This window comes from Heloderma suspectum, chromosome 1, assembly GCF_057233095.1.
Source record: "Heloderma suspectum isolate Gila_16-S chromosome 1, 16-S_ref, whole genome shotgun sequence".
NCBI lineage: Eukaryota > Metazoa > Chordata > Lepidosauria > Squamata > Helodermatidae > Heloderma > Heloderma suspectum.
In genome coordinates this window covers 435,677,382-435,700,915 of record NC_139458.1, presented here as the reverse complement: position 1 = coordinate 435,700,915, position 23,534 = coordinate 435,677,382, and the positions used below count along the sequence as shown (strand labels likewise).

Here is a 23,534-nt window from a genome sequence, read left to right as displayed (position 1 = left end):
TGAGCAGTGGGGACTTCAGAGAGGATGTTCTTCTTGGAGAAGAGGGCAGTGGAAGCTTCTGCTCTGCTACGTAGCTCTTGTCATGCATACAAACAGTATTTCTCACGACCAGTTGTGGCAGGATGGAGATGTGCATTTGAACGCAGGGCAGGTGGCTATCTCCAACTGGATGTGTATTCCAATGCACATTCCAATGCATATTCGATTTATATCCATGGTTCATGGACCGACAAGTGCTATGTATGCAGAATCCTCCTTCCATGGCCAGATCTCCTTATCTGGATCAGAGCAGAAGTGTCTTCCTGATCATCTGTGATCTACTCATTAAGTATCACGGGGATATAGACACAAGCACACAGCCAGAATCAGGTTTACAGCAACTCCAGCTGTTCCTTTCACTCCAATTCCTAATCAAAATGAGGTGGAAAAGGGGAGTGTCCCGCTGCCTGCACACACGGGGTTCTTTTGACCCCCCACTTTACAGATTATGTTCATCTTTACAGATTTTCAGGAAGAAAAACTTCCTGACTGTTGGAGCAATACGACAATGGAACCAATTACCTGGGGAGGTGGTGGGCTCTCCCACACTGGAGGCGTTCAAGACGAGGCTGGACAGCCATCTGTCAGGGATGCTCTGACCTGGATCCCTGCATTGAGCAGGGGGTGGGACTTGACGGCCTTATAGGCCCCTTCCAACCCTACTATGCTATGATTCTATGATTCTATGATTCCATGATTTTCTGTTTTAGTTGTGTTTTTCTGACAACGCAGAGTAGAAATTGATATAAACACATTTTAAAAGCTGGGGAGTGCAAGGTTATTTATTCTGCCTTTCATACCACTTGTATGTTTAGTGCTTCTGATCTGCAAAAGCACTTTTCAATGTCTGGTTAATCCTTATACCATGGTGCTAAACACGGTATAAAGACACCGTGACATCATCTATAAAAATCTGCTTCTGCCCTAAAAGGTGCCCAAGAAATGTTTTAAATAAATAAATAAAATAGTTGGTCCTTTAAAAAAAGAAAAAAACAACCACCTATGACCAGGTCTCTAGTTTTTATTTTTTAAACAAACCAGTCAGCATTACAAAGTTGAAAAAACAAATGAAATTGAAGGGAAAGCCCCCATCACAAACAAAGTGAAACGAAATGCATCTTTAAAAACATTATTAGCCTCTCTTAGCCATTTGAGGAGGGGGGCAGAGCAGAACGGAAATGCAGAGCATTGGCACTTCCTCTTACTGTGGTCTTTCCATCATGTCCCCCCCAAAACAACTAAAGATTGACCCCAATGATTTGAGTGAGAGACCCAGGTGCACTTTGTGCGGAACAGGACAGCCCGCCTGTGTCCACGAGAAAAGGCCCCATCTGGAGCAAAATGTCAGAAGTGGCTGTGCCTTCTCTCTCCGAGCCAGATGCACGAATGACAGTTTGGGCACTTTGGTGTTGTGGATGTTTACACAGAGGCATAACTATGGAGCAGGGTGAACCAACTCATTTCTGGAGTGAGGCAACTGCGCTTGCTCACCTCTACGGAAGTGCAAAAATCAATAGCTGCAGCTCATGCTCCTGTAGTTTCAGGAAGGGGGAAAGCTGCGCCTGCTGAATTCTTCCTGGTTGTGTAATGACCCAGGAGCCTCCGCTGGGAAAAGAGCTGGCAACCATACTTCGGAGAAGAGCAGTTTCCTTGCGAATGCTCCCACTCTGTGCTCCTGGCCTCGTCACAGTCCAGTTCCTTTGCTGCTGGGCCTTCTCCCTCTTGCACAAAGGGGAACTTCGGCAGGGCAGCAGCTAGAATTTCTGTAGGAATTTGAGGACGAGGTCCTGGAGCTTGACCCGGAGCGCCTCGTCACTTTCGCACATGATGTGGGTCGAATCCTCCTCGATGCGAATGAGGGTTTCTACGTCTTGGAACAGCACAATGTGCCCCTTCGGGGTGTCCTCCACTTTCACGTCACTGAAGCCGTGCTGAAGCCGAGAGAGGAGAGAGTTACCAGCGTGCCAAAGCCAGCATTGCGGGAAGCGGCACATACACTCGCGCCATCGTCATCATCTGAACGTGATGCCTTCGATCCGCTAAACTTGGGGGGTGAATTCCTGGTACAACGTGTGGGCCAGGGATATAAATGTTAATCTTCAAGCAGCTATAGAAAGAGCCAATAGCCATCTGCTCATGACCCTGCACATCGCAGGTCAAGATTCAGGCACACGATCACATTGCATGAAGGAGCAGAACCCAGGCGGTGCTATGCAGAAAGACGCTGGCTCAGTTTTCCATGGCTCCCGTCAGGGCTGCGCCAAGGGCAGGAGTGGTGGGGCACGTGCCAAGGGCCCACCCCCAGCAAGGGCCCCGCAACATGCGCCCCCGGCCTTGCTCCTCCCCTTCCCCACTGCAGCCTGCCTGTTCACCTGCTTCTCGCTCTGGCCCCAACAAGGGTGCTGAGGATGGGGAGGAGATGCCTCGGCCCACTCGCTGGTGACGGAGAGGAGATGCCTCGGCCCACTCGCTGGAGAGGGGGAGGAGATGCCTCGGCTCACTCGCTGGAGAGGGGGAGGAGATGCCTCGGCCCACTCGCTGGAGAGGGGGAGGAGATGCCTCGGCCCACTCGCTGGAGAGGGGGAGGAGATGCCTCGGCCCACTCGCTGGAGAGGGGGAGGAGATGCCTCGGCCCACTCGCTGGAGACGGGGAGGAGATGCCTCGGCCCACTCACTGGAGACGGGGAGGAGATGCCTCGGCTCACTCGCTGGGGACGGGGAGGAGATGCCTCGGCTCACTCGCTGGGGACGGGGAGGAGATGCCTCGGCCCACTCGCTGGAGACGGGGAGGAGATGCCTTGGCCCACTTGCTCACTGGCTCTCGGCCTGGCAAGGAGGCGAGGGGTAGCCCTGATGAGAAAGAGGAGGAGGAGGCACAACTGCAGCTGGTGACCGTGGTGGCGAGGAGGGAGACTCACTGCAGGAGGGGCCCACTGAGAGTGCCGTGCTCAAGGGCCTCCAAAACTGGAGGCAGCACGGGCGACCCGTCAGTTCCATCGGACAAAGCAGACATCCTGCATTTGGGGCAGCCCCTGCTCCCTAGGCACTGAGGTCACAGAGGGCAGGTTCAGAGCCACCACTGGCAGCTTCAGTGGCACTGGTCTGAGTTCTTGGAAGTCGCACACTCTATAGAATACACCCCCAATATCCTGATTTGCAGGATCAGCTGTTTAGAATTCAAATGGTCTGCTACATCAGGGCAGGGCAGGGCATCTTGTGGCCCTCCAGATGTTTTGGCCTACAGCTCCCACTGTATCCCTCAGCATTGGCTGTGTTGGCTAGGGGCGATGGGAGTTGTTGTAGTCCAAAACCTCTGGAGGCCCCCAGGTTTGGGAAGGCTGAGGCACAGTCCAGCCCTGCTCTACCGAGTGCTCAGTGACAGATGGAGCCCCCAGCACAGCCCCCCGTTACCTTCTCCAGTGTCTGCACCAACTGGTCCACGGGGATGGAGCCGCTCAGGAGAGGCTTGATCGGTTTCAGCTCTGGCACGTCGTCTGTCACCCTCTTCCTCTTCTTGCCAGGTTGAGGCTGAGGGGGTTTTGGGGGGAGCTGCCAGGAAAGGTAGATTTGCGAGAGGGAGGGAAGGAAGGAGGGGCAGTCGCTTCAGTGGGAATGATGCCCCAGAAGCCTGCTGCTGGCCGTCATGCCTCTCTATTCTCCGGACACTGCACCCGGGACTGGGGCTCCAGCCCCCTCACGGATCAGCTGAATGTATCAGGAATGTATCAGCTCCCTGCTGTTTGTTCCAAAATGCAACCAGCTGAGGAATCCTACTTCCTTTGCATGCGCCAGCCCAAAAATGCTTTATTCTAGGGGTCTGACTGGAATTTAGTGACTCCAGCTGCAGTTCAATTGGGAAACCCTGGAATCCGGGCAAGAGGAGTTCCTCCAGCCAGCCCCTCCCTCCGCCCCCTGCCTGTGCCTGTCCTTCCTCCCCAGTATCCACACTGTACCTGCAGCACGTGCTTGTTGTCCTTGGTATGCAAAAGAGCCGTAACGGTTGCCAAGGAAATGCCCGGCTTCATCTCTGTGGGCACCAGCGAATCGGCAAGCTAAAGCAAAAGCAGATGGTGCAGCTTTAGGAAAAGGAGGAGCACATCTTCAGCTGAAGTTGGGTGAATTTCACGAAAACCAATAAAAGGCACAACAGGGACATGCACAGAAACGTCTACAGATACCCCTATATGCATGCCACGCATGTACGGCCCCCAAACGTCTCTATAAAGGGGTTACTTGCACAGCCTAAAGTTCAGAAGTCATAATTATGGCATTAAATTCTAGGCCTCCAGAATGGTTAGTAGACTGAGCAGCCTTGTGCCCCCCAGATGTTTTGGACTATACATGTCATCATTCCTTACCATTGGCCATGCTGGCTGGGCCATGCTGGGAGTTGTAGTCTAAAACATCCGGAGGACAGCGGGTTGGGGAAGGCTGATACAGAGTCTAGACTCAAACTAGGAAGGTCTGTGTTCAAATCCTGGCTGCAAATCCTTTGCAACTTCAGTGTGACCAAGAAACAGAACCAAGGGCAAGAATATGAAAAATAAGGGGCTGGGCTATGCAAATAAGGGATCTCAAAGTAACTGGGGCCATCCGGGAGACAGCTGGGGAGGGGGCACAAACCCTGTTGTTTACTCTGGGCACCGGGATCCCAGTTTCATACAACACATACACCGCTCGGCTCCAAACTGGCAGGGGTTAACAAGGAAAGAGATTCTGGGGGTCGTGGTGGAGAGTTCCATGAGAACGCCAAGCCAGCGTGCAGCAGCTGTGAAAAAGGCAAAGTCCCTGCTAGGGATCCGTAGGAAATGGACTGAAAACAAAATGGCCACACACATCTATGGGCCGTGGTGCATCAGGGTAATTGTAGACCCAGGATTTCATGGCCGTCTGCCCTCCTCACTTTAGACGGCCTTCGGGATTGCATTTCTCTCCTCCCCCACCCCTGCCACCATTCCATGCTTCGTTTATTTATTTAAAATAGTTCCTGGCCACCTTTCAGAGCAGGAGCCCTCCCAACTGCTTCTGTCCCTTCGCAACGGCTTCCATATGCCATCTATGTTAGAAGGTCTGCCAACCCTGCTAAAAAATTACAACACTCCAAGCATGTGCAGCTTTGCATTTTAAGCTCACTTACATTAGTGCGACTACAGGAGGAGAATGGAGTTTGCTGCTGCTGCCCTCCTCGCCTGCCTTGCCCTGGGTGGTCCTTTGTGGGGGAGCAGAGCTGTCGGCCTGAGGGTGTTGGTGTGCTGCACCACAATGCTGCACACAGCTTTGGACGCACCGTCTCAGCCGAGCTGGAAAAGGTGCTGGAGAAGGGCAACCAAGACTGATCAAGAGGCTGGAGCATCTTCCTTGTGAGGCTACTCATCATGAAGGCAGGGGTTGGACTCGATGGCCTTGTAGGCCCCTTCCAACCCTACTATTCTATGATTCTAAGGCTACATGGAACGGGGAGCAGATGTGGGAGACGGCTCCGATTGCCCTTATGCTCCACGGGTGGACTGTCCGAAGGCATCTGGTTGACCACTGTGGAAAACAGGATCAACCCTTGCCTGATCCTGCTGGACTCTTCTTGTGCTCCAAGAGAGAGAAGATCAGGAATGATGGGCCGCCTGTTGTTCAGGGCTGCCCGCGGTCTTCTCGTTGGGGAACCTTTGAACGGCTTCTGAGGAACCCCGAGGTCAGACGCCACAAGATTATAGCCTTACAACCCCTTCATGGTTCTGCTGCTGTGCAGGAGCTGCTCCTGTCTGTAGGACTCCAACGGGCGGCTGACTCTACGCATTGCAAAATCGTCTCTGCAGTCAAACGGTGTAGCAAGAAATCAAAACCGGCTCCTTGGTACCATCATAAAAAAAAGCAGAAGCAGCCAAGTGGTGGCCGCGAAGGCTGCCTTCAACAAGGAATGCGGAGCACCGCAGGGCCTCGCACACCCTTACACCCCAATAAATAAATCTATTAAGAGCCAGGAAGCCTCTTCCCAGAAGCAAGAGGGTAAAAGACATTTGGCTTCCTGTTAGATTTTATTTATATGGCTGGATTCCATTTTTGGAGGAGAGTGGAGGTGTATATATGTGTGTGTGCACATAATATATATAACCTCCTGCTGATAGGACTCATTCAAGACGCGACACAGTGAAATGCCGGCGGAGGGGTGGGGAGTGTGTGCAAGGAGGAGCGCAGGCTGCAGATCTGTACTGCCGAGATTTCTAAGTTCAACATCAAACTTAAAAACCTGCCTGCGAGTGTATCTGAGATGGTGTACTTTAAACAATGCATAAGAAAAACTCAAATGGCTGCACAGAACAAAAAAGAATACAAGGCTATTTTGGGTGGGGAATAGCAGAAAAAGGTCCCCTAGCAATCTTTCCCCAACTTGGTGCCTTCAGCTGTTCTGGGACTACAATCCCCAATATATCCCAGGCAGCAAACTGGCTGGGGATGCTAGGAACTGCAGACAACACTTTTGGAGGGCACTGGGTTGGGGAAGGCTGCTTTAGCATGAGCTCCTTCAAGACCTGGCTTTGGTCTCAAATCACTTCTTCCTCTGTAAGTCTCATGCACTGTAGTCTTGGGAAGGTCAAAATCACGGCACCCCGAAGCAAACGCACAATGCATACTGGATTTATAGAACTCACTGCCACAAGATGGAGGGATGGTCACTAGTTTACATGGCTCTAAAAGTTGATGCACCAGTTGCTGAGCCAGAGAGGGCTGTTGACCTTCATGCTCTGCTTGTGGGCTTCCCGTAGTCACCTGGTTGGCCACATGTTTGTGCCACTGGCCAAGCTCAAGATGTCATGTGCTATGCGCTGCAGTGCCCATGGGACGATGAGCAGAGAAGGGGTATTTTTGTCCTGCCCTTTGTCTGTACAGATAAGGATGTACAAGAATTTCATTTTAGCTCGCAAAAGATGTGCGTATGCCCTGTTCGAAGCTCTGAATGCAAGTTCATGCACAGGTCTGCCAAAAAATATTCGCAAATTGTCAGACACATGCTCACGTTCATCTCACTCCCGATTCCCAGTTTGATTTGTGCAAATCTAATGTGCACCAATTTCCCCAATAGACTGACTCAGTCCCGCTTTACTGCCTGGAGGAAATTTGCGCAAAGCAGATTTGCTCAAATTTGGGGAGATTGTGCAAATCTCAACTTGCGCACGTTTCCTGTTCGCACAGAGCAAGTGGTGATTGCAAGCGTGAAAGAGGATTGGGCACGAGATGAGCGGCGAGACAATGTTGGGAAAAGCCTGGCGACCTTGACTGTCGCTCCTTCACCCCTCCCTAGGCAGACTGAATGGTCCTTGACCTACATTAGTCACAGCTTCCTATCTGATGGAGATGCACTTACCATGTGCAGAGTGGCCCTATTTCTGAGGGGATGGGAGAATCAGGCCAAAGTTTTGAATGAGGTGGCTAATAATTGGACAACTGATTTCTTGGCCTAATGTTTTAACTGCGTGTTTTATTTAATAACCTTCCCTGCAATTATTAAGTAGGATCAGGATTTTGTGGTAATGACTGATAGCTAAATATCAGTATTTTGCCCTGTGCAAAGCCCAATTGGCACCACCAGACTCGGTTGCCCTGGTGCACAAGAGCCGCCGAATCCGGCCTGCCGGAGATGCGCAAGGATAATTCCCCCCTCTCCTCCATTCTCCCCTTTTGAGGCAGGGGGCGTGGTGCGGAGGTTTTTATTAAAAAGCTGTTAATCACAGACATCATTAAAGCTATTTTTCTGCTACAGGGACTGTAATGAGTCTCATGGGCTTCTTAAAACGTTTAAGGAATAACGCAGCGAGCCGCCTTCGCCTCTCTGTGCAGTTTTGATAAACCCATAGAAGTTAATTTCCCAAGGACACAGTGAACAAGCTGATGTACGTGCCAGGCGGCCAGGATGGCGGGGCAGCCGCTCCAGCGCCCAGGGCCACGTCAGAAACGCATAGAATCACAGATCATAGAATCATAGAGTAGTAGGGCTGGAAGGGGCCTACAAGGCCATCGAGTCCAACCCCCTGCTCAAGGCAGGAATCCAAGTCAGAGCATCCCTGACAGATGGCTGTCCAGCCTCGTCTTGAAGGCCTCCAGCGAGGGAGAGCCCACCACCTCCACAGGTAATTGGTTCCATTGTCGTATTGCTCTGACACTCAGGATGTTTTTCCTGATGTTCAGCCGGAATCTGGCTTCCTGTAACCTGAGCCCATTATTCCGTGTCCTGCACTCTGGGATGATCGGGAAGAGATCCTGGCCTTCCTCTCTGTGACAACCTTTCAAGTACTTGAAGAGAGCTATCCTATCTCCCCTCAGTCTTCTCTTCTCAAGGCTAAACATGCCCAGTTCTTTCAGTCTCTCTTCATAGGGCTTTGTTTCCAGTCCCCTGATCATCTTTGTTGCCCTCCTCTGAACCCTCTCCAGTTTGTCTGCATCCTTCTTAAAGTGTGGTGCCCAGAACTGGACACAGTACTCCAGATGAGGCCTAACCAGTGCTGAGTAGAGGGGAACTAGTACTTCCCGGGATTTGGAAGCTCTGCTTCTATGAATGCAGCCCAAAATAGCATTGGCCTTTTTTGCAGCCACATCACATTGTTGGCTCATATTCAACTTGTGATCGACAACAATTCCAAGATCCTTCTCGCTCGTAGTGTGGTTGAGCCACGTATCCCCCATCTTTTATCTGTGCATTTGGTTTCTTTTTCCTAGGTGCAGAACTTGGCATTTGTCCCTATTAAATGCCATTCTGTTGTTTTCTGCCCAGCACTCCAGTCTATCCAGATCACTTTGAATTTTGTTTATCGCGAGCCACAGCTAAACTACACATCACGTCAGGGGCTTGATGGGGCCTCTGGCCTACAGCACACCCTCGCAGCCTCTTCCTTTCTCATCACAACTGTCCGCTGCTACTTGTGATGAATGCCTGCACCCCAGACCTGGCCTGATGCGCATGTGCATATCTACGCAATGTAAAAATGTGCGCTGGCATGCAAACCAACACAGTTGTGACCCATAGTGTCTACACGGGATCCACAGGTATGGCCGTGCTGTTTTTGCGCATAGTGGCTATCGTCCTCCCTCCCACGCGCCCTGTGACGGGGCAGCTACAGCCCACAGGCCAGTTCCCTGTGCCGCCCGCTGTGGCGTTAGGTCCAGGGCCACAGCTCAGAGGCCCCCTGTGCAAGCATCAGATCCCAGGTTCAAACCTTTGCACCTGCACTTACGGGGGTTGTATCCAGATTCAGTCAGAGCAGGCCCATTGCAATCAATGGGACTGAAGTTAACCATGATTGACTACGTTAGCCATGAATGAAGTCCTACTGACTTCAATGGGTCTACTCCAGTCTTCCCCAACCTGGTGCCCTCCAGATGTGTTGGACTGCAACACCCATCATTCCCAGCCAGCATGGCCATTGGAGTTGCAGTCCTGACACATCTGGAGGGCACCAGGTTGGGGAAGGCTGGTCTACTCTAGGTATGACGACATCAGGATCCAGCCCAAGGAATCTCAGATAGCAGACCCCTGCCTGAGACGGTGGGGAGAAGCTACCTGTACGAGTAGACAAGACTCAGACAGGTAGCTTCTCTGCCCGAGCTCGGCGGACCAATGGTTAGACCAATGGTTAGACCACCGGTCTAACTCCGAGTTGGATGGAGTTTAACCAACCGGTTCATCGGTAACTGGTTCATCGGTAACCACTGGTCTAACTCGGTAGACGGTAGCTTCCTATTATTCCGCCAGTCGCTTTCAGTGGTTCTCCAGGATCACCACAAAATCACTTGGCGCTGAGGTGGGGGTGGGGGAACAGGGCCTCTGACCCTCCCAGATGTATGGAGGCCACAATTCCAATCATCCCTGACCAGTGGCCTTGCTGGCTCGGACTGATGATGGGACGTGGGGTCCCACAATGTCTTAGGGGCTGCTGGTTCCCTACCGTGGCCTTGTTGCACTGCAGCTGAGATCTGCAGAACGTTTTGGGGGGAAGGGTGGGTGTGGTGTCTCTGTTCCAGCTAGAAATGACTGGACTCGGGCAACGTCTTTTGATTGGGCTGAAGACACACAAGCGGGAGTTTGGGCGGCATCATGCCTTGGACCTACTTCCGTGGGCGCCAGGAGCCTTTCAAAAAAATTGCATGCTTTCCGTTGGGAAATTAAGTACGTGGGCTCAGCCAGTCCCTAAGTGACACCTACAAACCTACCGGACTCCTCGGGAGGCGGGGGGGTTGACTTGTTCTGTTCAATGTGCTGCAGGCAAAAAGGCGACTGCTGTGCATGGCTCCCTGGCTGAACGGAATCTGATAAATATGCATCTTTTCAGGATGCAGAGAAGCCTGAAGAGAATCATTCTTTTCCCAATTAAAAACGCGCTCCTGGACTCCAGCTCACCATCCAGGCGAACGGGCTCTTTGCATGCAAATCAGCGCTCCCTCTGAAACTGAATGCGGGGGATTCAGCAGCAGGGGCAGCCAAACTTCGTTGAGAAAGCTGCTTAATTGTACCCTGGGCTTGCGTTGCGTTTGCACATCCTGTATGAAATGATGCCCCCTTGAGCAGTAATAAAACAGTAATTCCAGTTACTGAGCCCTTTTGCAAATGCTCCGACGTCGGTCTACGACAGCGCTTAAGGATCTTTAAACTGGGGGCTGGATTGGACTCCGCCCTGTGCTTCCCAGATCGCCCATTACAGGCCGGGCTTTATGCAGCACTACCGCCTGAATGGTTCCTGTACTGTCGCATACACACACCTGTCTTTGTGAGCCTTGCCGTGCGATGCGCAAAATAGAGGAGCAGCCCCCTCTCTAGACGCTGAGGCGTCCAGCTGATGGGCGGCAAAAGGGCATGAGCTGGCAGCTGGCTACAGCCAGCGCCAGCTCCAGGCTTTGGAGGGCCCCTGGGAAAGGCACCCTCCGTGGGCCACCTCCCTCAGTGAGCCTCAGCACTCCTGTCACCAGCTCTCCTCCTCTTTCTCACGAGGGCTGCCTCTCGCTTCCTTGCCAGGCAGAGAGCCAGTGAGCAAGGAGGCCGCAGCATCTGGTCCTCCTCCTTCTCACCACCACCATTGCCTGGGCCAGAGGCAGGTGAACAAGCACGCTGCACGGGTGAAAAGAAGGCGCACGTCCAGGGGGCCCTTCCCGGCGAGCCCCTGCTGGGGGGTGGGCCCATGCATGTGCCCAGCCATGCCTACCCTTGATGCCAACCCTTGTTGGACGGAGTGTGTGTGTGTGCTGGCCTGAGGCTGCTGTGAACCTACTTATTTATTTAAAATATTTATATTCCACTCATTAAAAACAAACATCCCCACACAACTGAAATCATTAAGGAAACATTAAAACTACAACAGGGTCCTAGTCCTGAGTGTGCCCTTGGGAGTTCTCCCCCGTGATTCCCGCACAACGTATACTTATATAAATAGATACAAAGACACCCCCGCCTGTGCCCCCGGTCCCATCTCCTCCAACAGAAACTGAATAAAGGCTGCCCCAAACTTCCCTTGATGCAGGGAAATGCCAAACAATGCTTGGTGCGTTCACTAGCCACCACACTGCATCGCAGGCTGCGTGTTGTTAACCTTTCCTAAAATTCGGAGCAGAGTATCTGTTCAGAGCAGTCTTCTCCAACCCAGCACCCCTAGATGTGTTGGACTACAACTCCAATCCCCCCAGCAACCGTGGCCAATCACCCACCAGCACTCTGCGGCCAGTAAGGATGCTCCATTCACATGGGGATCTTTTGGGGAGTTCCCCTCCCTTTGGTTTTTTTGTTTCCTGCAGAGTTTTGGTACTTCTGCAAGCCGTGGGTTCCCCCCAAACCTGCTAATTCCGCCCTCTTGTACGTGGGAGGCGCCATTTGGGCTAAAGAAACGCGAGCCCGCTCTCATGGGCAGGAAGCAGAGCAGGGGCGGGGAATGTGTGTCCCTCCAGATGTCCTTGGACTGCAACTCCCATCAGCCCCAGCCAACACAGCCAATGGTGAAGGATGACGGGAGCTGTAGTCCAACAACATCTGGAGGGCCACACTTTCCCCATCCTTGAAAGGGAGGCAGTGAGGAGAATAACGTATCATATATCATACAGTAAAACGGAGCTGTCATATTCCAATCCTTGCTAGCTGTTCTTAGATATGGTAGACAAAACTGTTACTAGTGCAGAGTCACCCCACTGCCTGCCCTTGCGTGGCTTTCTCTCGCTCCCCTGCACGGGATCAGGCCAGTCTATACTGGATGCACCACCAGTGATGTACAGAAGCTCAAAGAACAAGGCCATGCTAGAAGAAAGCATGCGATCGAACCCCTGGGGCAGATTTCCCTGACTTGGACCCTCCAGATGCTTTGGACGACAACTCCCATCAGCCCCAGCCAGCATGGCCAATGGGGGGACAATGGCCCCAGCTGGCTCCTGCCAGGAAGTCCACTGTGCAGGAAAGGTCCCTTTGCACTTATACAGACAGAAAAAAGGAAGAAACCATAAAGGATGTCTGCAGCCTGTGTGAAATCATTTGTGCAGCACCACTCCACTCAAGGGCTCTCTGAAGACATCCCTGCAAAACTGGATTGCCTGGGAAAAAAGCGAGATACCAGGCGCAGCAGGACGGGCCGTGTGGCGCCAACGGCCCCCTCAGTGCTGCATTCTGGGAAGGATGCAACGGCGTCCGGCTGCTCGAGAGCCATTCAGGCTGTGCTGGCGCAAAGCCACGCATGCGCAGCGCCAGTTGCGCCTGCTCGTGCGATGCCCCCCCCGTCTCACTCACCTCCGGGGTGATCTCAATCTTCTCGTAGCGGCGCTTGAACGGCAGGGCCAGCACCTCGGCGCGGCGGTAGGACATGGGCGGGGGCAGGCAGTCCACCATCAGGTCCGTGCGGTGGGACTGTGCGGGCGGGGGCTGGGTGTACTGCTCTGGGCAAACCACGTGGAGCGGCTGCAGGAGACAACAGGGAAGGCACCGCTTCAGGCACCGTTCTGGAAGCCCTCGAGTGGCAGATGAAGCAACAGGGGGTACACAGCTCAGCATCCCCCAATCTCTGGCACCCTCCAGATATCCAGGGCTACAACTCCGTCTCCTGGCAGAGGCATGATGGGAACTGTAGTCCAACACATCTGGAGGGCGCCCAGCCAGGGAAGGCTGATAGAGCATATTCCAAGCGTATTTTTAAAGTGATTCGCACGCACATTATCTCAGGGCTGGTTGACACACGTGGCAGAATGAGGCACCATCTTTGAATGCACCTCTGTGTTGAAACTCCACGCAAACAAAAAAGGTAGCACAGCAAGGTGAGAGGCTCTAACCCAGCCTGCTTCCTGCTCCTCTGGTTTTCTACTTGCAGGGAGGATTTATTTATTTTTGTTTTAAAATAGGGAATCATTAAAAAATATGACCCCTAACTAGGGATGGCGGAGAATTTCTCCCCGAAACTTCGGGGGGCCAAGTGCCAACGTGTTCGGCCCCCCGAAGAAGTTTCGGGGAGAAATTCTCCGCCCCCCGCCCCCCCCCCCCCCAGGACGGGACTTACCTTTCCCGAATGTCCCTCCCGGCGGCGGGTCCCGGCGGCGGTTCGTCTGGTCTTCATCAGGGGCGGGGGCGGCAGCCGGTCTTTTGACCGGCTGCCGCCGCCATTCCAATAAAAGTAAAAAAAAAAAAACGCCCCCGTGATAGGCTACGTGATGATTAACGTAGCCTATCACGGCTAGATCTGCAAAGTCAGCCGTGATAGGCTACGTAAATCGTCACGTAGCCTATCACGGGTGACTTAAAAAAAAAAAGCGCGTACGGCTAATGGCGGCCCCCATAGGGAGCTGCCATTCACGCTCCTTATTTGGTTGCTGTAGTCTACGTAAAGATTACGTAGACTACGGTGAAAATAAGGGCAATGCTATTTGCGTTGCCCTTATTTTCGCCGTAGTCTATGTAAAAATTTACGTAGACTACAGCGACCAAATAAGGAACGCGAATGGCGGCTCCCTATGGGGGCCGCCATTTGTGTATGCGCTTTTTTTTTTTTTAAGTCACCCGTGATAGGCTACGTGACGATTTACGTAGCCTATCACGGCTGACTTTGCAGAGCTAGCCGTGATAGGCTACGTTAATCGTCACGTAGCCTATCACGGGGGCGTGTTGTTTTTTTTTTAACTTTTTATTTCGCGGCCGGGCGAGGCGAGGCACCTCCTCCCCGGCCTGAATTTCGGCCGGGCGAGGCGGGAAGCCTCCCCCCAGGCCTGAATTTTGGCTGGGTGAGGTGGGAAGCCTCCCCCCCCCCGGCCTGAACTTCAGGGGGAGAGCAGCGAAGCGCCTCCCCCCCACCACGAAAAGCTGCGAGACCAGGTAAGTGGCTTTCGTGCACTCCTACCCCTAGCCTACTGTCTAAGTCAGGGGTAGGCAACGTGGTAGCCACGGACACCAAAGCGCCCCCAGACACCTTTCTTGGCACCCACCTTGCACTTAAAAAAACCAGTGACACATTTTCTTACCAGCAGCTGGGATCGCTGTGAAATAGGTTTCTGCTCTTGCCGTACCCTTTCGAACCAATATGCAAACCAGAACTCACTTATCCTTTGAAATTCACACTTCTCCTATTTTGCAACAGAGCTCTCCGATTAAAAAATGCCTACAAACAGTTGCATATTAGGGGAAAGTGCCCACAAAAATGTAGACATGGGTGAAAATAGCATTAGAAAATGCAAATAAAATGTGTATTATTAGGCAAAATTGCCTGCAAAAATGCATGCATTAAGAAAAATGTGCACAAAAACATGTGCAAATTTTCATGAGAACTTTTTTCTCAATGTTCTGGGCGAACCAAACTGAAGAAAGGGAACATTCCCGAAGTTTGAGATGAACCAAACTTAAGACTGGAAAAATGAGAAATGGAACTTGAGAGATTCAGCCATCCGTAATTTGGGGCAGGTCACTAGTCCTTTGCCATGCTTCCCATAGCAGTCATTTTGTGGTGGTGCCTGGGACAGTTTCTCAAATCGCCAAATTTTCCCATGGCCCAGAAAGGTTTTGTAGCCCTGGGCTCCATGGATCAGGGTCCATTCTACTGCCCCAGGATGCTGCGGCCTTGTTCTGCTGCCTGTGTCGATGGGGCCTGAGCAACACCCGGGAGAAGCTCCATCAGGGCAGCCCAGAGTCCCGGTATCAAAGAAGCAGCTGTGGCCAAGAGAATGGCGGCTTGCCCAGGCCTTTCGCTGGATGGCCAAGGTGAGATTTGTGCCGGCGACCTCCCAGCTCAAAGCCCCCATGGACCGTTTGCTGCAACGCTGCCGCAGCTCGAGCTAGAGTTTCTCTTCCTGGGGGCCAAGCTAGATGTTGCCTGAAATGCATGGCTGCTGCATCCCAAACTCCCCACTAAAGTCTAGCGCAGGGGTGCTGAGTCTCTTTCAGCCGGAGGGCCAATGGCCATTTAGGAGAAGGTCCCGGGGCCACATTCCATTGGCGGGGGGGGGGGAGGCAAAAGGGGATGAGATCACAGGAAGAGGGGGGGTGGGCAAATGCCCCAAACAGCGGCCTGTTGTTGCTTACAGCTCCTACTGCCAGTAAATTGAGCCTTGGGAGAGGCGTTTCAGCCTTTCCGAATGGAGCAAAACTGCGCAAATCCAAAAAAGTACCAAACAACTGGTGGTTGGGGGAAAGAGGATGGCCATCTGGGGAAACTGGAGGGCTGGATTCAGACCCCACGTGGGCCAGATTTGGCCCATGGGCCTCAGGCTCTGCACCCCTGCTTTAAAACCTATTATAGGGTGGGTTGGGAACTTCGTCTATTCCTGCAGCAGGTGAAGAGGATCACAGGACCAGAGTGAAGGTCCCTGCCTTCTTCAGGGATGAGCTGGGACAGCTGGAGGCTGAAGAACCATGCTGAGTTCCAGCAGCTATGGTGCAGAGAAATCCTGATCTGAGCTTTGGGATACACACTAGATCTACATCCAGGTGGGGGTAGCTTCCCCCAGTCTGGCCCCTTCCAGATGTTTTGGGACTACCAGGCCAGAGGTTCTGCTCCCCTGGTCTAGTAGAACTAAGAGTTGCATGGTGTGGGTCTCAGTTTTCTTTATATATGTATTAAACAACTACTGGTTCCATGTAGGAATTCCAACATCATGTTTATTTTGTTTTAGGGAGGGCTGCTACTGTTTACCTCTCTATCTTCTCCTGCTGAAGAGGACCAGATTGGTCGAAACCCTAAGGGGATCTTGGTATTGTGTATTTGTACAGCCTTGGACCTGGAAAGTAATGTTCAGACTATGTACAGTCTATGAATAAGAACCCTCGTGTGTATTCCGTGAAGTTATGGTTATGGGACAGAGACAGGTTTGGTCAGCTTGGTAGACGACCTATGCTGGGAACTGGACAGGGGAGTTCATCCCTATTGGTTCTGCTGGCTTTTGATACGAATCAACCATGGTACCCTTCTAGTTGGGGTGGAACTTGAAGACCTCATTTTATGGTGGTTCCGGGCCTTTATAGAGGGACAGTCCCAGAAGATGGTGTTTGACGACTTGGCCATTGGCATATGGTGTCCCTCAGAGTTCCATCTTGTCTGCCATGCTATATAACATCATACGAACATAAGAAGAGCCTTGCTGGATCAGACCAAGGGTCCATCTAGTCCCGCATTCTGTTCACACAGTGGCCCACCAGCTGTAGACCAGGAACCCACAAGCAGGGCATGGGCGCAACAGCACCTTCCTGCCCATGTTCCCCAGCAACTGGTGTACATAGGCTCACTGCCTCTGGTACTGGAGGTAGCACATAGCCATCAGGACTAGTAGCCTTCTCCTCCAGGAATTTGTCCAACCCCCTTTTAAAGCCATCCAAATTGGTGGCCACCCCCACATCTTGTGGCAGCTAATTCCATAGTTGAACTCTGCGTTGAATCTCCCACCCATCAGCTTCACAGGATGACCCCGTTGGGTTCTAGTATTTTGAGAGAGGGAGAAAATGTCTCCCTGTCCACATCCTCCACACCATGTATGTGATGGATTGATGGGCATTTTTGATTGCTGATCAATTGCCTTCATTTTAAGTGGAAAATTAGCATTTAAATTAAAATTGTGTTATATTTTGGGATATACATAATTTCCCTTGAACCTATTCTGTTTTTGTGGTCAGAAATAGTTAAGGATAGAACCGGTTTATTGGTGCTTGCAGAACTGATGACCTGTTGTGAGATCATCACACCGTTCCGTGTTTATTCCGACCCCTTCTCCCTCCACTAGCCAATAACATGCAGCAGGGGCAGGGAATTTCAGAATGTGGTGATATCATGTAATATGGTGAGTTGTATTGGGATGTCAAGGAATGGGAGAGGACTTGATCTAAAGGGGTTAAGCCACAACAGGAGAGATCTTGTTTGAACAGCAAGAGAAACTTCTTGACAGTAAGAGCAATTTGACAAAGAACCCAATTGCTAGAGGGGCGGTGGTCTCTCCCTTGCTGGGGGTGTTCCGGAAACTGCTGCTTGGGATGCTCTCTGAGCAGTGAGCTGGACTAGGAGGCCTACCAGGACCCTCCAGCTCTATGACCCACAGCTGCCGTGGCTTGGAGGTGGCCATGTGTTTAGGGCAACGCCTGGTTTGGCTTGGCCCTGTGGAAAGGCTCATAAGGGAAGAACGCTTCATCTGATTTACCTGCACTTCTTTAAGCAATTTGGACACCTGGATAAAATTCAGCCTGGTGTCTATGGGGCAGTAAACACACTTCATGGCCAGTGGCTGATAGGGGGCCAGCGCATCCAGGTAAGAGAAGTCAGGCTCTGTAAACAGAAAGGTGCGGGTGGGATGGGAGAAATTAATGCCATTTCAATATTAATTAATTAATTACATTTCTGTGCTGCCCAATAGCTGAAGCGCTCTGGGCGGATCACAAAAATGAAAAACACGAAGTACAGAATAAAAGCAGTACGAAATGTAAAAGCTTAAAACTGCAGTATAAAAAGACAACCAGAATGAAACCTAGCAGCAAGGCAGAGATTTAAAATACAGCAACAGGTTTAAAACAGTAAAGCTACAAGACTAGAATGCTGAAATGCAGAAGCGCCCGCGTCGAGACCTCCCCTCCGGCACCAGGAGCTCAGGCGGGACACGGCCCGGGCGGAGCTTCCGCGGGGAAGGAGGCAGGGGCCAGGTGTCCAATGTGGGACCCCTCGGGTGCACATGGTCCGAAAACCGAGGGGCAGGCAGTGCTGGCTGCAGGCTTTGGGGTGCCCTTGGGCAAGGCGCCCTCAGTGCCCCCCCCCCGAGTTACTGCTCTTGCCAGCAGCTCCTCCTCCTCCCTCTTTCTCACCATGGCCACCCTGGCTCACTTGCCAGGCAGAGGCCAGAGGGCAAGCAGGCCATGTTGCCTCATGCTCCTCCTCCTCTCCGCCACCGCTGTTGTCCGGGCCACAGCAAGAGGCAGGTGCGCAAGCAGGTGCAACGGTGAGGAGAGGGAGCGACTCCAGGGGGGCCCTGCTGGGGCCTGGGCCCTCAGCAGTTGCCCACCATGTCTCCCCTTGGAGCAGGCCCGGGAGGCAGGGCAAGCGGGAGGGGAGGGGAGCGGGCAAGAGGGCTGGCAGGGCCCCGGAACAGCGAGAGGACCTAGCACAGCCAAGAAGCCAGGCAGGAATGACGCCAAGGGATGCAAAAGAGGAGGCTCTTCTTGCACAAAACCCTGGTGATTCATGCATCCCCACACCCTGCTCCCCCCGTGTCAGGATTCCCTTGGCCCCTACTTCACTTCGTCGCCCAAACATACACAGATGAGAGGCTTCAGTCTGCAGCTTTTAATCCATTACTTCACAGGGTCATACAGATGCAAATTCTCAGAGACTCTACGTCTACAAAGGGATGCCTTCAGGGGATTCAAATGGGATTTACGAGAGTTGCCTGCCGTTTGAAGAGGGAGGCTGTCTGGCTAGCCTAACTTAAGGGGGGGAGGTCCCTCTCTTGTCATGAGGCCTCTAAGCGCAGCTGTTCACACAAGGCCAATCGGGCAGACTGTCTAAGTTCCACCCCGGCTTTCTCTCTTTACCCTGCACCTGCATCTGGCATCTATTACGTCAGACTCCCCAAACCCCTCCTCCTCCTGTGTGCTGCCTCTCATGGGGGTGGGGGGTGAAGAGGGACCCTCATCCTCAGCCAGCTGGATGTTTGTAACCTGAGAAGCTGGCCCAGTCATGTCTGGACTAGCCTGGGAAAACATCTCCCCCATGTCTGATGGTTCTCATTCAGAATCTGAACTAGTATCCCACTCCCTGCGCTCAGAAACACCCCTGACATCCTGTAGAACAGCCCACTTGCCAGGGCCGCACTAGAAAAGAAACCAGGTTGGGTATCTGCCCCCAGCCCCCTGATGCTGATTCCTGCCCTCTATCCGATATTCTTATTTCCTACAATGCCCAAGAGAGAGGCATTGTGGGAAACTGAAAATGCTGGCTTGCAGGTGCCTGCCGCTGCCACTAGGTGAGACTGTTGCTGGCCCCACCGAGGGAGGAGTGGGCTCCGACAGGCCACTTAGCCGAGGGCTCCCTCACGCCTGGAGGGAACGTATGGGCCAAGTGCTCCACGGTGATGCCCTGCCGGGCAAAGGCCCCAACCATGGAAATTCTCCTCCTCTGCCCCCCTCTTTTGATGCTGCAGCCAAAGGGCCATTCCACAAAAGAGGATTCTGAATGTCTGAATCAGGCCAGGCTGCAGGCAGAAAGGGGAAGGTCATGTAGGCAGTGACCGACCACAGAGAAGAGGATGGAGGAAGACAGAAGACTGTCGAGTCCGTCTCTCCCAGAACTGTTGCACCTGACAAGAGATTTTCCCTTCCACTTTTTTTCACAATGGCCCAGTGTACACATGTTGTCATTCAGAAACAATAATTCACATATGCCATTCCGTTTGTTTGTTTGTTTGTGGGATTTTACTCATTCCCATACCTCCTACTCCGCTCTTTTAAACTTGTTATTACAGGTCGGCTCTTACATTCCTCCAAGTCAGGCTGAAACATCCATAACTCACGGGGGTAAACTGCTTCTCTAGTCCCACAGGTGCCCCTAACATATGATGTGGAAAAGGAATAACTTTTCCAAAGCAAGACAGACCATTAGCAATATAATTCTCAAAGTTAACACTGAATGTCTCTCATTATCTGGGGGTTTTAAAACAGCTGAGGCTGAAACCCCATGCACGCTTACTCCCAGGTAAGCCCTATGGAATTAAATGGGACTTGCTTCTAAGTAGACATGCCTAGGATTGCATCATAAGTGATGGATCAGAAAATATTGCTACCATGACATTTGTACATCGCCTATTTTTCTTGCAGCTCTTACCGACAGATCTGCCTTCTCTGGCCCCTCGGCTATATCCCCGAAACGTGTTGCCTAAAGCAGCAAATTCTCCTTGGAATTAAAACCTAGGAAGTGCGCAGGTTAGGGGTCCAACCTTGTTTTGCCATGAGTAATGCTAGAACGCTTACCTGTAAAGATGACCGTGTTGAGGCTGGATTTCCCCCACAGCTCCATGAAATGCACCACGTCCCCGAACCGTAGCGATGGGTGACCAGTGAACACTACGCATGGCTGCTTAAAGTCATTGCTGAAGTCTCCATGGATGCTGGGATAATGCTTCAGTTTGTTTGTCTGAATGAGCTGGAATACAGAAGAAAGAGGGTCCTTATTAAGCCTTTCCTTCAGTGACTATGACAAAGATACGTCAGCACCTCTCTTAACATAAATGAGACAAGATATGATGAAATGCTGCAAGATCACAAGCAAAGCTAAGGTGTAAGCACTCCAAAAAACCATGTTGGTGGCAACAACACACTTTCTGGACAACTAGGGAGGTGGTGGGCTCTCCCACACTGGAGGCATTCAAGATGAGGCTGGGCAGCCATCTGTCAGGGATGCTCCGACTTGGATTCCTGCATTGAGCAGGGGGTTTGACTCGATGGCCTTGTAGGCCCCTTCCAACCCTACTATTCTATGATTCTATGCTGCCCATACTGCAAGCAACCACATCTGCATACAAAGGGGAAAGGAACCCCAAACACGGCCCAGGGAGGACTCAGCATGCGCAGTGGCCACAGCTGACTGACCGCTGGGGGACGAATGGAAAACTGTGTGTGAGAGAGAGTGGAATGGAGTACGCTGTTGTGGAGGAGGGCATAGCTGACTAACTGGAACTGTGAACAGAGGCACTTAGCACTGCAACATTTTGTTGCAGCTCTCACTTGCAGAGCAACAGCCACCTTAGGAACAAAGGAAGTTTCCATGTGCTAAGTCAGACCCTTCGTCCCCGCCAGGGGTCTGCCTGGCACTAACACAAACATCTTTTGGGTGCCAGGTTAAGGCTGTCCTCTACTCTCCGGCGTTTGATGACACATGATGGCAGGATTTATGGCAGGGGGTTTTATCAGGTCCAGTACCTTATTGTAACTGTTTTAGCTGTTTAAGAGTGCAATCCTATGCATGTTTAGATAGAAAAAGTCCTACAACTCCCAGCATGCTGGGAATTGTAGGACTTTTTCTGTCTAAACATGCATAGGATTGTGGCCTAGATTCTTCTAAATGTTGTAAGTTAGAGATTTCTTGCTTTTATTATCTTGTATTGTGGTATTTTTCTGAACCGGCCAGACAGCTTTGGCTATTGGGCGGTATAGAAATGAAATGAATCATCGTCATCATCAGAGAGGAAGGCCAGGATCTCTTCTCGACCATCCCAGAGTGCAGGACACAGAAGAATGGGCTCCAGTTACAGGAAGCCAGATTCCGGCTGAACATCAAGAACAACGTCCTGACTGCTAGAGCAATACTACAATGGAACCCATGACCTAGGGAGGTGGGGGGCTCTCCCACACCGGAGGCGTTCAAGATGAAGCTGGACAGCCATCTGTCAAGGATGCTCTGACTTGGATTCCTGCACTGAGCAGGGGGTTGGACTCGATGGCCTTGTAGGCCCCTTCCAACCTTGCTATTCTATGAGTCTACGATCATCATCAAGCTCAGTATTGCCTGCGCTGACTGGCAGCAGCTCTTCAGGATTTCAGACAGGGCTTTTCCCCAGACTGACCTGAAGATGCCAGGGATGGAACCTGAGACCTTCTGGAGAGCCAGTGTGGTGTAGTGGCAAGAGTGTTGGGCTGGGAGCTGGGAGATCCGGGTTCTAGTCCCCACTCGGCCATGGAAGCTCACTGGGTGACTTTGGGCCGGTCACACACTCTCCGCCCAACCTACCTCACAGGGTTGTTGTTGTGAGGATAAAATGGAGAGGAGGGGGATAATGTAAGCTGCCTTGGGTTCCTTGCAAGAGGAAAAAAGGCAGGATAAGTGCAATAATAAATAAAATAAATACATGCAAAGCATGTGATGATCTACCACTGAGTTATGGCCCTCCTCTAATCCGCAGTATCCCTCTGAGGGAGACCACCAATATTCCCATTTCACGGAGAAGAAACTGAGGCTGAGAATGGCGACTTGGCCAACATCGGCTGGGCAGAGGTCATGAACCCGCATCGTGCCCAACACTCTTAAGCGCCACTACCCACTCCATTAGAAATCTCTCCTTACTCCCCACTCAAGCTTTGCAGGGTAGAATGTAAATGCCCGCATGCAATATGCACTGGCCATCCATAAGCACTCAGGTGTCCAAATGCTCCTGGATGGAAGAGGTTTCTGCTCACAGTTCTCAACATCAAAGCACGACCTCCAGCAGCAAGAGCTGGAGGCTCGGCAGGCCACGTGCTAGGCAAGTGGGTTCCGGTAAAATATGAATTTCAACTCTGGGGAGGGTGTGTGGGGAGACAGAGGCCTGCAAGCAGACCTTGGAATGTCCAAGGCAACCCGGAAGAGGGTCCCTCTCAGTGCTGCTGGTGGGCATTTTCATTGGCAAGGCAAGGAGTTATGAGAGACTACAAAGACAACCAGACTTGCCCGTGAATCAGTAAGAAAATAATGGCATTTTGGAAAGTGGCTTTTATTTCTCCATTGAAGATGGCCTATCTGCGAGGTCTGAAAAAAGGAAGTGGGTCTCCAGATGTCTTGGCCTACAACTCCTATCAGCCTTAGCCACCATAGCCAATGATAAGGGGTGATGGGAGTTGTGGGTCAAAACATCTGGAGGAGCACAAGTTGCCTGTCTTAAAGGTTAAGAGCAGCACTCTAACTTGAGCCTGAAAACAGACAAGGAAACCAATAGAGATGGTGTAAGATCGGAGTTATACGCTCTTGGCATCTGGCCACAGACAGGTAAGTACTCTTGCTGCTGCATTTTGGATCACTTGTAGGTTCTGAACTGTTTTTAAAGGCAACCTCAAACAGAGAACCCTGAAATAGTCCAGTCTGGAAGTAACTGGGGCATGGCTGACTGATGCAAACTGCAGCTTTCTGGCTGGATTTTTTTAAAACCCATTTGATTTGATTTATACTGTTTTTATATTTTGATGTAAGTCGCCTTCACACTGGAAAGGCGGGGTGCACGTTTTAAAAAATAAAAATAAAAATGTAAAACAAATACATCCGTATGTCTGAAAGCAGCCTTAGTTA

The 23,534-nt window shown here is 51.7% G+C and overlaps 1 protein-coding gene across 5 annotated transcripts in view; it reads right to left on the bottom strand.

Annotated features, from left to right (window-relative positions):
• Nucleotides 1–1,044: 1,044 nt before the first annotated feature.
• INTS9 (integrator complex subunit 9) overlaps nucleotides 1,045–23,534 on the bottom strand; it is a 92,787-nt gene continuing 70,297 nt past the window's right edge. For 2 of the 5 annotated variants that reach the window (XM_084829434.1, XM_084829436.1), the window contains 6 exons: nucleotides 20,471–20,642; nucleotides 17,656–17,780; nucleotides 12,785–12,952; nucleotides 3,993–4,091; nucleotides 3,451–3,588; nucleotides 1,045–1,970 (listed from right to left, as the gene is read on the bottom strand). In XM_084829434.1, coding sequence (XP_084685560.1) covers nucleotides 1,794–1,970; nucleotides 3,451–3,588; nucleotides 3,993–4,091; nucleotides 12,785–12,952; nucleotides 17,656–17,780; nucleotides 20,471–20,642 — 879 coding nt within the window. In that variant the 3' untranslated portion in view covers nucleotides 1,045–1,793. Of the gene's footprint in view, nucleotides 1,971–2,411; nucleotides 2,890–3,450; nucleotides 3,589–3,992; nucleotides 4,092–12,784; nucleotides 12,953–17,655; nucleotides 17,781–20,470; nucleotides 20,643–23,534 lie in introns of all 5 variants that reach the window. The other 3 variants (XR_014787010.1, XR_014787011.1, XM_084829435.1) reach the window with 3 other exon arrangements.